Below are 15,820 nucleotides of genomic sequence, written 5' to 3'. Positions count from 1 at the left end.
ACTGTAGAGTGGTGTTAGCTGGTGGAAATAATGGATCCATCGTTGCAATGTGTCTAGCAGAACATTTGTTGATTTTTCCCCTGTTTGTGACACTGTGATGAAATCCTATGTCTGACTTGGTTGCTCATCTTCATTATTGAATCCCAGCTTTATCTTAAAAACTATCTTTTTAAAAAAATTGTTCCTGACTAATTACTGGAAGCACATAGGTTACTGTTATGTGTCCACTACCCCATATCCTGCTAACTCCTGACATATGACACTATTCATGGCACACATGCAAGCAGCATTATTGCCAGAATCAGCACCAGGTATCAGTATTCTGAACACTCAAGAGACCCTGACAGTTTATCTAAGTGGGTTCCATAGTGAAGGTGTTAATTATAAAGATTTAACAAATACTCTTTAGCTGTCATGAAACCCTGAAGTCGACAGTGACACAAAGTTAGCTACAACACTAAAAAGAAAATCTCACCAAATGGCGCAGTGGCTGTCAACAATTATTTCACATCCTGTCTCACCCATCCTTCCACTAATCTGTTTACTTCGCTATATGAATGGGCAGCCATTAGGAGCAGGATGAAACAGCAGATTTGGGACAGTGGGACAGGATCTGTCAACTGCCGCCTGCTCGTAGCTCTTTTTTCACAGTGAGAAAGACTCAGGCTCAGTGGTAGTAGTGGATCCCATGGTGACGGTCTGATCAACAGAAGCCTTTTTTCTAACAACTTGGCAGTCACAGCAGCAGCAGTGAAATAACAATCTATTGGTCAGCTGGGAAGAAATATCTCCTGCTAATTGGCTATTCCAACCCCAGTCCTGAAGATTTAGCTACTTCTCCCCAGCTGAATGTTCACATAATTAGCCCCCAGTTCAGCTAACCCTCAGTCATATTGCAGTAGTGATTGAAAGTGAGGCACCACAGGGATGAGGTAATTACCCTTGACACTGAAAGGACCTCTCACTGTCCAAATCCACTGAAAGGATTGAGAGCTTATTAAAACATTGGGGGCCAGCCTAGTGATGGGAACAGTGGGAAGAAGAGGGCTCTGAAGGAAAGAAAATAGAGTGGAGCTTGTTTTAAGATGCTTCAAAGGAAGGATTCCTGACACCTGACAGTGAAACTAGTGTGTGGTAGATACACACTGATACGGACCACTGCACTGTCAGGAGCCTGTATACGGGTCATTGCCTCTCAGCGAATGTTTTGCACTTCACATACTATAGACTGGATACTGTAACAAACGCTTAATGTCAGCCTTGCCTTTCTGTAGACGATCATATTGGGGGAGTCTTCCTCTGGATCAGTGCTGCCAGTGCTTCCCTGGTCTTTGGACCCCTCCGCCATTTTCTAAAAGGCCTGTAGAAAAACCATGCACCAAATAAACACAACTTGTAACACCTAATAAACCAAAGAAACACACAAAACGACAGATATCTGATATATTTTATAAAGAACTGAAAATTCTACTATTCTTTATTGTAACAAAGTTCTCCTGTATAACTAAATGTCACCATTTCAGATGGAAGTAGATTAGAAGACTATTCATAATTAGCTTAAAGCTTAAAAAAAAAAGTAAGAGTGAAACTAATAGTTTAAAGAATTTAGATAAATGAATATCCAGATAAACAAATTAAACTGCTGAATGTAAAAAGAGTTGATGCTAGTAGTCCAAAAACAGATACTCTGGGAAGTTCAGAGCATACAAAAATAACCACAAACATTACATATCTGCATGTAATTCACTATGTTAAATACCAATCAATTAAGAATCAGTTAAATAAATTATCACATGTCAGTGGAGGAGTAGTTGAGTTCATCTGATGGAAAAGAAAAGACATGAACGACTGCAGCAGAGAATTCCAGCACAGAATAATTAGGACAGCAGAAATCAAATAAACCACACAAACCATATGTGCAAGCAACACACACTCAGCATCAATGTGATGTTGATGAGTCATCTTTCTTAACACTGATTAAACTGATCTTCAAGTGGGGCAAGTGCCATCCGTTGTGCTTTTTTATGCTAAGCATTAATATGTTTTGCTGCAATTTACTGCAATCATATAATGGCTACCTTTGCCCTAACCACACTCCCCACATTAACCTTACACCCCTGCATGCTTCGTGATTTTGAGAGCTGCTGTTAAGTGATTTATTTACAGCATCCAAACAGTACACAGCACTTTCTCTGAGCTTTCACACTTGCATACTCTCAAGAGAATTCATTCTGCTTAACTCAGGATTTCTGTAGCATTCACTGTTTTACCAAAAACCTCCTTATTCCCATTTACTCTTTGTCACTGGGGGCTACTGTGTGTGTCAGGTACGTTAATCTATTTATTAGGTCTTTAACCCTGAGGTGAAAAGTAGAGGTGAGGTTTATTACACTGTTCATGACATTGGTAATGTTTTTGTACTTATGAAATGCAAATGTGACAGAGTAAAGGTGCAAAGAAAAAGATAGTCTGCTATTTACTGAAACAGCTATTTGTGTTTGAAAAAAATCTGTTGATGGAACAAAGATAGACAGATGCATGCAGCATTTCATGACAGGCACAATCTGAAATCCTTATACAATAACTGATTAAGTGACACAGCTTCTTGTCAAGGGCTGGCCTCTGGAAAGGGATTTAGGGTAGCTGAATTATATAATTGCAGCTGCATAATGTTGCAAGTTTTGCTAGAGGAGAAATCTGAAATAGTTTAAATCCACTTGCACCAGCTTGCACAACAACAGACATGCAAGGTGGTTTTATTGTTATAGTTGAACACTTAAATGTATTACGCTTTGAAGCATGGCGATGTGCATGAGTGAATAAGTAATCATCTGCTCTCGCCTCACTGTTTGTTATTGCCACCAGAAGTGCGGAGAGCAGCACTCCCCATTGGCTAACAGGTCTGTGCTCTCTTTAGAGTCTGAGCACATTAGACAGCTAATCTTTGCATTTGCCTTAAGGGCCATATAGAAAGGCAGGCTGTATGTGGATTGCATAGCACCTGGTAAAAGACACAACAGTGTGCCAAAAGGTCCCCTGTTGACACGAAACTATAATTTTAGAAAATGATTTCCTCCCAGTTCAGCTGCATGAGCATGCAAATCCAAAGAGGTCCTGATCAAGATTTGGAAGATTGTCTCAAAGAGAAGCAAACAAAAGAGAAAACACTGATCATTTCTGAAAGAGTGCCAAATAGCTTAAACATGCCCCCTCTTTGTAGTGCAGCAGATGTGTGTGTGTTTGCATTCATAGACCATCTCAAATCCAAGCATACAGCAAACACCCCACCAATTTATCAGGACACAAACACAAAAGGAATTTACACACAGCTACACATTCACAGGGCAAAACCCCAAGCAACCACTCAAATAAGTCCACACACCCAGTCATCTGAAACAAACTGAATAAACTGGCAAAGAGTGCACATACAATATGCTCACATCATGCATGTCATGCTCCAGATACATCCAGAACCATATTGTAATAGTGAGTCCCTAAGCTCTGTTCAGTCAAGTACAATACAACATATGTGGCACCTGACAGTTGCCATTATTAAAGCGCTTATTACCTTAAAAACAAAAATAATTCCCGGTCCACTCTGCTACCCTGGTTGGCTCCCCCCTTAGCAACAAGCAGCGGACAGCTTCATGGTATAATTGGCAGAGGGGAAGATAAGTGGGTGAAGAAGAAAGGGGGGACGAAAGCAGTGAAGAAGAATGAGATAGAGGGAGAAATATATGGAGAGAAAGAAGCTGGCTGGTCACTGCAGTATTCCTCTAGTCCTCCTCCTCCTCTTCTTCTCTCTTCGCCAGTCCTGCCTTGCCCCGGCAGCTGAGGAGATCCTCACATGTGTGCACCTTGTTCATCCCCCCTCTCCCTCTGCATGTGCTCGAGACTGAGCCAGAGCTAAAAGAGTGAGTGTGTGAGAGAGAGAAAGAGTGAGGGAGGGAGATGCTGTGCAACAGAGAGAGGCAGATCAAGTAGAAAAAGGGGGAGGGATGAAGGAATTAGAGAGAATATAAAGAGGGAGGAGAAAGACAGGCAGAGTGTGTGTGTGTTTGTGTGTGCATGTGAGAGGCAGCAATGGATGCACAGTAGAGAGGAAAAGAGGACAGAGATGCACACTGCAGCAGCGCCCACTGATGCTGAAAATAAGAAACATTTCATTAAGCTGATATTAAAATGCAAATGTAACAACCAGTTACAGAGCACACAGATGAGGTCTAGAAACATATATGAGCTTTTAAACTCAGATATAAAACTACAGTTGACCATTAAATGCCTATATTCTGCTTATAACTATGCTTATTGGCAGCATTTTTTAAGCACCAAAACTTCTATTTTCTAAATTTATATTATTGCATTTTTTTACATTACTTAATATTTCATATTTCTATCTCCAGCTTTTCCACTTTAGTATGTCCTTCTTTTCATGGAAACTCAGAAATCATTCAAGCTTAAATGGCAAGCTGAACGAAAGGAACCTTTTTCTCTGAAGTAAATGAGATCCCAGAAGCCCCTGAGGTAGATACAACAGAAATACTTGGTCTGGCCAGTTTGTGAAAACGTGCACGCAGTGTGAACACAAACAGACACACAGCCAGACGTGAACAGTTGTTTGCATTGACAGATTTTTGCATTTTTGCACCAGTGAACAAAGATCTATGTAACCCTGCTTTTCATCACCGAGTTACTGTCTTTTCTATGTTTTCTAAGCATAGAGCTTGACTCTATAAATCCTTTCCCTAATTGCTTTTTGGAACTATTTGGGACTGTTCAAATGCTTTTTGCAAACAGAAAAGATCTTGCATGCAGGTTAAATTAAGCCGTCATCTCACCATGGAAAGGTTTTTGTTTCATTTTCAGGATGTGATTTCATACAAAAAGCAGATCAAAAATTTGAACAAAGCAAAACTGCTGTTCTCTGTAAATTTTAGTAACCAAGGGAAACTGAGGTCACACACCCGCGTGTGTGGCATGTCCATTAGAGTGTGAAAGCATTTGTCGGCCTACGGTGCTTACCCCACACATCTCTCTCAACAGCAGGAAAGAGCAGGACTGTACATTACACCCCCACTCCTCCATTCCCCAACATTAATAGAAATCTGCTATCACAACCATCTCCCTCTCTGTACATGCAGTGCAAATATAGCAAAATGACATAACCACTCATTCTCCAATGATTACAACCACAGACAACTCACACGGCACTGATCTGCGACAAGCGCACCTTCAGAGAGACAGGCAGACAGACAGGGACTCCTCTAATCTGCTTTAAGGGGGCCAGCCCTGCTATAATCTGTATTAATGCTAAATTATTGAACAGCCTGTTCATAGCCACACCACTGCCAGAGAGTAACACCAACGGCCACACACACAACACACAGCTTAAATGTAGTGACTGACGAGATGTATCACTAGGTACAGCAGTGAAAAGTGGAGATGGAGTGGAGACATGTTATCTGACCTTCATCAAAAGCTACTGTGAGGCCTTGAATGAAAATAAAAATGCTCTCCTGAAAAGATACAGTAATTTATTCCCTATTCCTCTTCTTTTATTAAATCATAACTGCGCTTTTGTTTGTTTTGTTAAGTCTGCAGAGTTGCTCAGCAAGCAGTAGTAATAAACACAGTAGAGAGAAACTTTAATGTCCTTATAGGACAGTTTGCTTGACATGGAGCAGTCACAGACATACATAATATACAACAAACTACACAAACAGTACAACATTCATCTAACATTTGTACAGTCCCTTTGAATCAGGTAGGAATCCTTTAGTAACTAACTTAAAGGACTAATGACAGATGGAACAAGAGACAGTCTGTACCTATTAGCGTTCCCTATAGGGAGACTAAACCTACATATGTCCTGATGGTAGCAACTGAATGATGCAAATGTGTTCCTAGTGTGATGGGAAACAGACTGCTAACAAAGTCTCTTTAGACAGATGAGGTACAGTGAAGAGAGAATTAATCCCAGTGACCTAGGTGTTGTTTTTTAACTTGGCAGCCCTTTAAGATGCACAAATAAGCTGAAACACACTGAAGGGAAAATAAAACTCCATCTATTATTGCTACCCATTTAATATTAGTATTTTAGGGCCGTTACTCTAAGCTTGTGTCTTTTTCGAGCCTTAAAGTGTCTCCATTTCCAAAACTGTTAGCATGGCTGTAGGCATGTTACTGGTTAGTATTCTTCAACTATTTCTCATTTAAGAAAACACCTTAGAAAGTGAATTTTTTTACCCATTTGAGTACGTGCATGAACCAGCTTAACATAGACACGTGAATATATCTTTAGGTCAAGCTAACCGAACATTAAGCTTTTATCCTGCAAGGTATCACAACACTCATATCTGGATCCATAATCAACCACTTCTTTAAAATGGAATCTCTAACAGTATCCTCATCCATCAATCTATGCCATCCAGGCTCCCCTCTGTCAGGGCAAATGTCTTGTGTAATCATGCCAAAGTGGAAAAACAGCAGCTCGCTGTTAATCACAATACAGCAGCAGGCAGCCACCTCCTGACAGATATCCATTTACTTGTAAAGCCACATCAAATAACCCAAGCAGTGGTTTCAGTCACCCATTTTTCTCCGATTAAACCATAAAAGATGCATTTTTTTGATGAACAGTCTGAATTTTTATCTATCTACCACAAACCGCTTCTGCAGAAGGCAACTCATCCAGACAAAGTGTATTTCAACAAAATATCTTTAATAGATATAAACATTTTTTACACATCACAGCTCAATGGAAACAGAATCACATGCTGTCACACATGTCACGAATGAAGGCAAAGGGGCGTTCTGTTCTGTTAGAGACTTGGGACTCTTTGTCCAAATCCTGCTTGCGGTCCATTTCCTCTGTTATCCCCATTTCTTTCTCACTCCACTTGCCAGTAAAGCAGAAACAAATAACAGTAAAAAATAAGAATGAAGGTGCAAATTTTGATGAATATTAAATTCTCCTTATATACAGTTGCACAGTGTCTGAATACAAAAGGAGGCAGTTACAGTATGAGGCTTAAATAAGGACTTTGGTCATCTAAAGACCAAATTTGTGTTGGGCTTTCAAGCAGATTTGCATGCTACAGAAAACTCTGTAGAAGGAATTTCAGGATTTGCACAATACCATAGCAAGTAATTTTATACTTAAAAGTACCGCTTTAATCTATTCTGAGATTTAAGGATCAGACTGAGGCCATTTCACATGCGACGGATGGAGAAAGGGTCAGTTCCATGTAGTATGTTACATGTTGTCAATACTAGGTGGCACTGTCAATCAATCCACTGCAGCAGGCTACAAAATGTTACACATCAAAAAACATATTAGTCATTTTATCATATGACAAACTGCCCATTTAGGCAAATATGCATCTAACTGCATAAGGCTGTTTTGTTGGCCATCATCTTTGTCATAAACTTACTCATATCATCATATCACAGGAGGGGATGAGAAAAATATATGTTAACACAACATATTTACAATAATCTGAATTGATTATTTGTATCTTTGTGGCACACGCTGTGTGTTTATACAATATATATTCTTTTCTTGTGCCCAGTAGTACTTTACAGGTTTTACTTACTTTATTTAATACACCCACACAACCTTTTACATACAGATATGCGCCTTACCTTACAGCATGTAAAGGCTGCCTGTCTTTATCTATCCATGCTACCATTAAAGTATCAGACATCACAGCTTCTCTTTTTGGTTAGTAATACAAAAATAATCAGTGTTGTCATCACTGAATTGGGAAAATTGAAGAATGCCTTAACCAACAAATCTACAACAAAGAAAAGTAAAAGTAAAGAAAGTCATTTTTATTAGAGCAACATGGGACTATATCAAAGAACTCTCGCATGGGATGGGAAAAAAAAAATAATTTGAGCTTTTTAATTAGAAATCTAGTTACTTTTAATTAGGTTAGATGAGGAGCTAAATGGAGACAGTAACTTTAAATCCCTTTAGGTTTAGATTTGACGTCTTGCTTTCTGACATGCAGGGATACTGACAGTCATGTAGACTGGAAACAAAGCATTATATTATTTATGTACTTCTAAAGAAGGGAGCGCATGCTGACAAAAACCTGACACAGTAACACCTCTGCTCTTCTTTCCATCCCTGGTTTTTCCACTTCTATTGAGACTTTTATAGTGATTATTCCACATATCCACAAGGCTGAAGACTAGCATGTAAATCCATGTTGGCACGGGTTTGTGAAGACCTAAAAAACTGTTTTGTAGCACTGAAAGTTTGAAAAACAACTTGAGTAGTGGTTAAACTCCCAGTGGAGAGCAGTCATCATCTGTGTGCCTCAGTTCATGTCAATGGTGTTGAAGACCCACTCTGTGAACTTCTTGAGCTTGGCTGAAGCGCTGTAAGATTCCTCCAGGAGGCGCTGGTTGTCCTCTCGCAAGCTCTGAATCTGGGCCTGTAACGACGCCTTGGCATCCTTCTCCTGATGACAAACATGGATTACAAACTATTTTAGATTTGATAATCATATATTTGACTTCTTTATTGCAGTGAATGCTACTAAAGCCGTTTAAATGTGTCAGTCAAAGAAAAGAGTAGTAGGACTAACTGAACCATAACCCACCCTCTTCAGGTCCTCCTGTAGCACCTTCACCAATGACTCCAGCTGGCTCACCTTCCCCATCAAGCAGGCTGGAGTTTCTCTGTCAAAAATGGACAAGCAGCACATTAAAACCCAAAACTACGCCTGCTGATTTAATAGATAAGCGTGCAGTCAGCCAGAGAGGAAGACTAATTAGTGAAATTAGCTGCAACAGCGTGTAATTGAACTAAAATCTGCCAGGTCTTCCACAGCATCACAGTGTTGGAAACAAGTGAAGTAAAACAAACATTGGTCCCAGGCCATGACCTGGGGCCTCGTACCCTGGTGAGGGTTGTCTCAGTGGAGCTGCCTGAGGCTCGGCCTGCTGGGGGCTGGCAGCTGCTGCACTCTCAGCCACGGAGCTCTCCTCCTGGGCTGCTAGAAAAACCAGTCTTTGCTCTAAAACACAAAACATTCATTATTAGACCTGGAATAACAGTGATGTTTGATGTCTGACTAACTGACAGCAGTGTTCAGTTGTGTGCTTTACAGAAGTGCAACATCACTTCAAATGATGTTAACTTTTACTGATTTTAAGTAATGAATTAAACCAAGTCATATGCTTACCCTCAAATGCCTTGGCAGCATCCACCAAGTGGGCCCAGTCCAGCGGGCCTTCAGCTCCAGTGTCAGGCAGGGGCATGAGAACAGACTCCATCTGCTGCTGCTGCTGTCTCTTCCTGTCCTGCTCCAGATCTGAGCTCTCTGGGGCTGACAGGTCTCCTGGGAAAACATGAACAGAAGAGTGAACTACTCTGGCCGACACTCTGCTCTCCTGTGACATGATTTAAATTGAGCCTACATGCAGGTTTATTTTGCGGTTCCTTCGTTTAATTTTATGCAGTCACAAAAACTAAAAATTCACCAAGAGATTTGTGTGAAGCTCGCCGGCTTGGTCCTTGACGGGTGGTGGGGGAGCGGGGCATGGTGGAGCAGGTGAACAGTAGGTCAGTGGGTGTGTCACGCTGTCCACTGGATGATGGCTCCCTCTGCCCGCTGTAGATACTCTCATCTGAAAGCGTTCTCTGAAGAGAGCGACGGCTGGGTGGCGGGCCAGGAAACAACGGCTTCAGAGAGGAAGGCAAACAGACAAAGGTACAGGAATCAGGTAAGAATTGAGAAATTACAGTGAACTGTGATGTAAAAACTGAAAAAGAACAATAACAGTAAATACTAGTGAATCATAACCTTCTAGATGAGTTCACATCCCAGTAATTTTACAAATCTGTATAATTCATTTTAATTAAAAATGAATGTTTATTGAGTCACTTCACATTAAAAAAAGTGGATCATTTTCAACATGTGCAGATATATTCTCATGTAGCTGAATTCTCTATGTTTAGCCTTCGATGTTGATTATTTGAAGTAGGTTCAAGAGTTAATCACTTAACATGTAGAAGGCTGTTTTATTATTACCTCTGGGAAGCATTAAATATACTTCTAGCTAAATATTTAGGAGGAAGAGCAGTTGTCATCATTTACCATGACTGGCATTTAAATTTAGATAAATTTGTCAAGTGGTAACTTACTAGCTTAAGCTAGCTTTATTAAATGTTTGTCCACTACTTTGTGCTACTTAAACTGTGTAAAAGTATTCACAGAAGGCATTCAAAACATTTTGAGATGTCAGAAAAGTGGATTTATAATGATGTATTCCATTTAGGGGATGATCTTGCTGTGCGCATGCTGGTTCATTGGGGCCGAAAGAACTTTGCTTTTGTTAAGGTCACTTTTAAATCTGTTCTTTTCAAATGTAATACAGTATGTCTGGTATGAAAAAGCTTTTTCCTTTTTTTTTATTTTTTTAACTGTTCAATTAATCACTTTTGTTTTTGTGGTTGTCTAAACCAGTGTTTCCCAGTCCAGGTCCTCGGGACCCACTGCCCTGCATGTCTTAGACATGTTCCTACTCCAACACACCTGAATCAAATTAATGAACTTCCTCATCAAGTTCTTTACAGCCTGTTGTAGGTAGGGTTACTTCTAAAACATGCAGGGCATGGGGTCCCGAGGACCTGGATTGGGAAACACTGGTCTAAGCCATATATCTATTATTACTAATAATAAGAAGAACTTTTACTTAATTAATCCTGATTGGTAAATGTGGTTCTGGATTTCACTCATCCCTAGATATACTAGAGAGCAGGGGTCTGCCATGTTTCAGTGCCTGGGGAACAGCTGGAAGGGGTTAAGGGCCTTGCTCAATTGTCCACAGTGATACACCTCTGTTGGCACACTGAGGACTCAAACCTGGGTTCTCTAGCCCCTTTCACTAAATCACTTTACTAAAATAAACATATATTTTTATTCTCTAAGAATGAGCCATTTATATCTACTTGCCTTCTGAGTCGTTAAACGGCAGTACTGGCTTTATTTGATAGATGCTAGAGAACCATTTGGGATAAATAATGCCTTAAAAGCTAGGAAGTAGTTGCCTATGGCGAAGTCATCGCTGTGTATGAAGCCACTGGATCTACTCACGGATGACAATATGTTTTTGTCTCAAACAATTTTGGCCACTTACGGCCACCGTCCATTCACAACTGTGATTGGCATTTGAACTACTGACTATGCCCATCTTTACCACTGGATGCCAGGTATTTTTTCACAGTGTACCTTTAAGCAGGGGTGAGGAAGTTTGGTCCACAAGACCTGCCATCCTGCACGTTTTTAGATGTCTCTCTGCTCTAACACACCTGATTCAAAACGGATTCAACAGCTTATCAAGTTCTGCTCAGTAATTCATTAATTTAAATCAGTTGTGTTGAAACAGGAAAACATCTAAAACTTGCAGGATTTCTGCTCTCGAAGACCAAACTTGTCTACTCCTGTTTCTCCAACACACCTGAATCAAAAGACTGGCTCATTACCAGACCTCTGCGGAGCTGAATGACATGCATCTGATTCAAGTGTGTTGGAGAAGGGTTGCGTCTAAAAGTTGCAGGATGGGAGATCTCGAGGACCGAACTTGGGCACCCCTGGTATATATGAACACACACAAGATTTTATATATATATATATATATATATATATATATATATATATATATATATATATATATATATATATTTATTAACTGCTCCGTAAAATCATTTCTATGGCCACCAAACACAGTTAAGTTTGTTAAGACAAAAAACAATTGAAAGACCAGGTACACAAAGTACGAACAAATATGTAAACACAAATTATGACTCCCCGTGTCCATGAACACGGACAAACAACACAGTTACTGAGCATTTTACAGATTCCAAAACTGTGATGTTTCATTTCACTGTGACCAAGATTCACCAAACCAGAGGCAAAAGACGGCCGATTTAATGCTTCATGTTTGTAAAACATAGTCATTAACCATGTGTTATCTTTGCTGTCTTGCCTCAAAACTTATATCCACCAAGATTAAACATCATTTAGTTAAAAAAAAAAAAAGAAAAAAGTTTCTTATTGTCCTTTGGGAGCAGTTTCCCATCCAAAAATCATTTTCTGCCCATTTGACAAAGATAAATATTGGTTCTTTTTGTTTTTTCTGAACAGCCAAACAGAAAACTTATCTATATTTTAATAAACCTGCTCTCCACTCATTACATCAGACTGCAGCAAGAGCAGACATGGAGGAAGAGGCATGGACTGCAAGCCTCTGCATGTGGTTTCTCTCTGTTCAGAACCAGTGACAAAGAACTTTGGAAAAAAAAAGAAAAAGAAAAATTGTTAACACGCAATTAAAAAAAAAACAAAAAAAACAAAATGAACAGCGTTAAATAATTAACGTTTACGCATTAACATGCCGAGTCCTAATAGAAAAACCAAGTCTTTATCATATCACTATTATAGGCAACTACATCCGTATTAAGAGTCAGGCCACTGCATTTTTTATTACCTTCTCTTCATTTGTTGTGGGAGGTGGGCTGTCAAGAGTGATGAGTTTCTTTAAGTCTTCTTCCAGGCTGGATTTGGCAGTCTGTCGCTGGGGTGACTGGGAGCCACGGAGATTGGCCCTGAGCTGGGGCTGACCACCCAGGAGGCCATCACTCTGGTGCCGTCTGAAGACAAAAAAAAAAAAAAAAGTAATTTAGTCAAATATATCTTATAAAAAAGAAATAACACACATAATATGATGAACAAGGAGGTGGCAGCTAAGAATAAATTGCATTATACTATATATATATATATACAGCTGTCTTTAACATCAAATTTTCCCAATGAGGAATGAATAAACATCTATCAGGTCTAATCATTACTTTAGAAGTCAAATAGAATCAAAATAACACTTTCCATCAATCACAAATTATGCAAACACACCATATAAAAACAACTCCCAAAATCATTAAATGGAAAAAGTTCAGGATGTCCAGTTATCCATTCATGCAAATGAAACAACAGTTTCAACACTCTGTTACACCACATGGTGGCACTGTTAACCAAATCTAAAAAAGAAAACCCTTAACAAGCCTTGCAGTCCCTGGACAGATAAATATTTGCACTGAACAATGTTACACAGTAGAAAGAATTTCTACACTGAACTAAGGTTTTCCACAGCATGCTGCACTGGCGACATTCTCAGCTTCCTGTCTTACTTGCGAGTGCTTCCAAAGTCCACAGAGTTCACAGTTCCCCCGGGTTTCCTCCAGCCAATCAGGTACTTTGATGTTGCTCCTTGACGAGGATAGAAGCTCTTGGTTCCTGGTGACTGGGGGTTCTGAGATGTGGGTGAGATGTTGGCATCGGCTGCCTCATTCTGTGGTGACACCGCTCTGCAGCCCTGTGCCATTGGACTCTCTGAGTGACCAGAACTGATGGTATTGTAGACAGGACATGAAAGAAGCACAGGAGGGGTGAGACATGGATTTGGATAAAGAAAGGTGTCAATGATTTTCATCAAATTATGAAATACACAAGCACAGAGGCAGTTTTTTCATTCTTATCATAGCCTTAATTAATTTAGTTTTGATTAATGATAAATAAATCCTATATGAATTAATTTTTTTTTAAGTTCACAGTGAAAGCATTTTAGCTGCCAGATTAGGACTGTACGTCAGGTATACACTCTTAAAAAGCTTCATCTCACTGCATCTCCAACAGACAGGATCAACTGATTATTTTAGAAATAGAAAATAGCATCCTCACATACCATGTTCCTCCCTTTCAAATAACAATGTTACATTTGTGACAAAAGTTTATATATTGTTTTTTAGGGTTTGTGCATGTGTGAGTGAGTGTGCACATACTATGAAATAAGCTGTTTATATACACATCTGGTGGTAGTGGGTTATTTCTATCTGAATGAAGAGAGGGAGGAGAGCTTTATTTGACTCAGAGGGAAAGCAGGGCTGAGCTTACAATCGGTATTTCTTGCAACTTCAAGCACTTCCTTGTCTCCCCTCAAAACCACAAGACGAAGCAAACTCAGATATTTTCTTCTTCTCCTCCCCTTTTCCTTTTGTTAATACCAAACCACAAAGCTTTGGACATTTCCATCTGGGACTGTATAGAATATATCTGGAGTATAATGAATCACTTTAATGAAACACTACAGCAAGGGCACAGATTCTGCAGCTGCTTATATCGCTGACTCTAACAAAACATCTGCACACCTGGAGTGGGAGGTGACATCATTCATGCTGTAGGAGCCATTATCAGGACCCAATGGAAAGGCGGATGGGCTCTTAGCTGGGATCTCACTCCCTCCGGCAGCAACAAGGGAGTCTGGAGTTGGAGGTGAAGAGTCAGTGCCTCTTTGGCTCCCTGCTGGATCTTCCTGCCATGGGATCTTTTCCTTGGCCCTGAAGCCACCAGCGGAGGAAGCTGTGCTGCTTTGAGTGGCGGTGAAAGAAGTGGCATCAATGCCACTGTCAGTGGAGGTACCCTGAAGATAGTCATTGAGCTCTGGGTCGCTACGTACTCCCGAACGGGAGCTGACTTCGTACCATTTCTCATCGCTGTGGGCGGAGCTGGAGGCGTTGCTGGACAGAGTGTTGCTGCTCGACTGGCTGGATGAATATGGAGCATCTGACTATTAAATGAAAACATACAATGTTTAGTAACAAGCATACATTATTTACAAATATCTAGCATTCCTTTAAAATGAGCAGCATAATCCCTCTTTTTGGGCAGAATAAAGTATTTTTAAGTTATGTTCTTACTTAAAAAAAAAAGAAAAACAAAAAACAGGTCCTCCTTAATTATTTCAAACTTGCTGTCAAATGGCAGAAATGAAATGTAATATTATAGCTGTTGCTCACCTTAGTGTTCCTGTTAGGGGACACATGGCAGCTCTGATCTGATGGCTGGAGCCGAGGAGTCATCACTTTGGAAACCACAGTGTCTATAGGAAAAAAAAATTGAAGATTTAAAACACAAAAAACTATTGTGTTTTATTAATAACTGAATTGTCAAAGTTCTGCTTACCTGAACTGGTTTTGTCCCCCGGTCTACTGGTTGCATCACCCTCCCCAGTTCGGGACCATCCAACACCAGTGCTAGAGCACAATTTCATTCCATTAACCTCTTCACTGGCCACCTGCCGCACAGACGACACAGGCGACTGGCAATTGTTATTAAACCTGCATGGAACAACAAGAAGATGATCTAGGTTATCATGAAGCAAAACGCAGCAAAATGTAAAGTTCGTTCAGTGTAACCTGCAGTGAGGGGCTGAAAAGCTTACCCATCAGGCATAGACTTCTGCCTCCAGTGGCTGGAACTCATGGTGTCGTTGTATGAGAGGTTGGAGGGTGAGTTGGTGTTGTGCAGTGTGCGACCCATCACAATGGAGCAGGCAAGAGCATAGTTATCATTCCCTGGGGAATATCTGCGAGGACACATATGGATGGCATTAAGGACATATGCTGCAAGCAGACAGATATGCTTTCTGGGTGTCTAAAAGTTACATAACAGCAACATATTTATTCTGTGACCTTTTCGGGTTGAGAGGCCGACCGTCACTGGACACACTGCGGGGAATAACAGCACAGTTGCGCTCACTGAAGTCTGAGGGCGGCGCCTTGATCAGGGTTCCCCCTGTGCCAGCAGTGCGAGTTTGAGGGCTGGATGAGGTGCGTGGCCACTTGGTGTTGTTGTTTGCTGGGCGGAAAGGGAACTTTAACTCATAGGGCATGCCCTCCTTGTGGTTCTTGTAGTCCACAAGTGGCATGTGGTAGATTTCTGAGCCGCCTCTGTTGGCAAATGAAACACCC

General features: G+C 40.5%; 2 protein-coding genes across 4 annotated transcripts in view; both read right to left on the bottom strand.

Moving 5' to 3' along the window:
* LOC121631689 (regulator of G-protein signaling 6-like) overlaps window positions 1-3,917 on the bottom strand; it is a 42,178-nt gene extending 38,261 nt beyond the window's left edge. The window contains exons 1-2 of one of the 2 annotated variants that reach the window (XM_041972703.1): window positions 3,569-3,917; window positions 1,265-1,360 (exon numbers count right to left, since the gene is read on the bottom strand). In XM_041972703.1, the coding sequence (XP_041828637.1) occupies window positions 1,265-1,348 (84 nt within the window). In that variant the 5' untranslated portion in view covers window positions 1,349-1,360; window positions 3,569-3,917. The remainder of the gene's footprint in view (window positions 1-1,264; window positions 1,361-3,568) is intronic. The other variant, XM_041972704.1, reaches the window with a different exon arrangement.
* A 2,783-nt stretch (window positions 3,918-6,700) lies between these two features.
* The window catches only part of LOC121630924 (signal-induced proliferation-associated 1-like protein 1), a 36,066-nt gene continuing 26,946 nt past the window's right edge, over window positions 6,701-15,820 (bottom strand). For both annotated transcript variants that reach the window (XM_041971475.1, XM_041971477.1), the window contains exons 10-21: window positions 15,542-15,799; window positions 15,292-15,435; window positions 15,033-15,187; window positions 14,867-14,949; window positions 14,219-14,637; window positions 13,202-13,417; window positions 12,505-12,667; window positions 9,496-9,697; window positions 9,198-9,353; window positions 8,912-9,029; window positions 8,613-8,691; window positions 6,701-8,471 (exon numbers count right to left, since the gene is read on the bottom strand). In XM_041971475.1, the coding sequence (XP_041827409.1) occupies window positions 8,328-8,471; window positions 8,613-8,691; window positions 8,912-9,029; window positions 9,198-9,353; window positions 9,496-9,697; window positions 12,505-12,667; window positions 13,202-13,417; window positions 14,219-14,637; window positions 14,867-14,949; window positions 15,033-15,187; window positions 15,292-15,435; window positions 15,542-15,799 (2,137 nt within the window). In that variant the 3' untranslated portion in view covers window positions 6,701-8,327. The remainder of the gene's footprint in view (window positions 8,472-8,612; window positions 8,692-8,911; window positions 9,030-9,197; window positions 9,354-9,495; window positions 9,698-12,504; window positions 12,668-13,201; window positions 13,418-14,218; window positions 14,638-14,866; window positions 14,950-15,032; window positions 15,188-15,291; window positions 15,436-15,541; window positions 15,800-15,820) is intronic.

This window comes from Melanotaenia boesemani, chromosome 20 (assembly GCF_017639745.1).
Source record: "Melanotaenia boesemani isolate fMelBoe1 chromosome 20, fMelBoe1.pri, whole genome shotgun sequence".
NCBI classification, from domain to species: domain Eukaryota; kingdom Metazoa; phylum Chordata; class Actinopteri; order Atheriniformes; family Melanotaeniidae; genus Melanotaenia; species Melanotaenia boesemani.
Note: the sequence above shows the minus strand (reverse complement) of the source record. Positions and strands in the feature narration are given on the sequence as shown.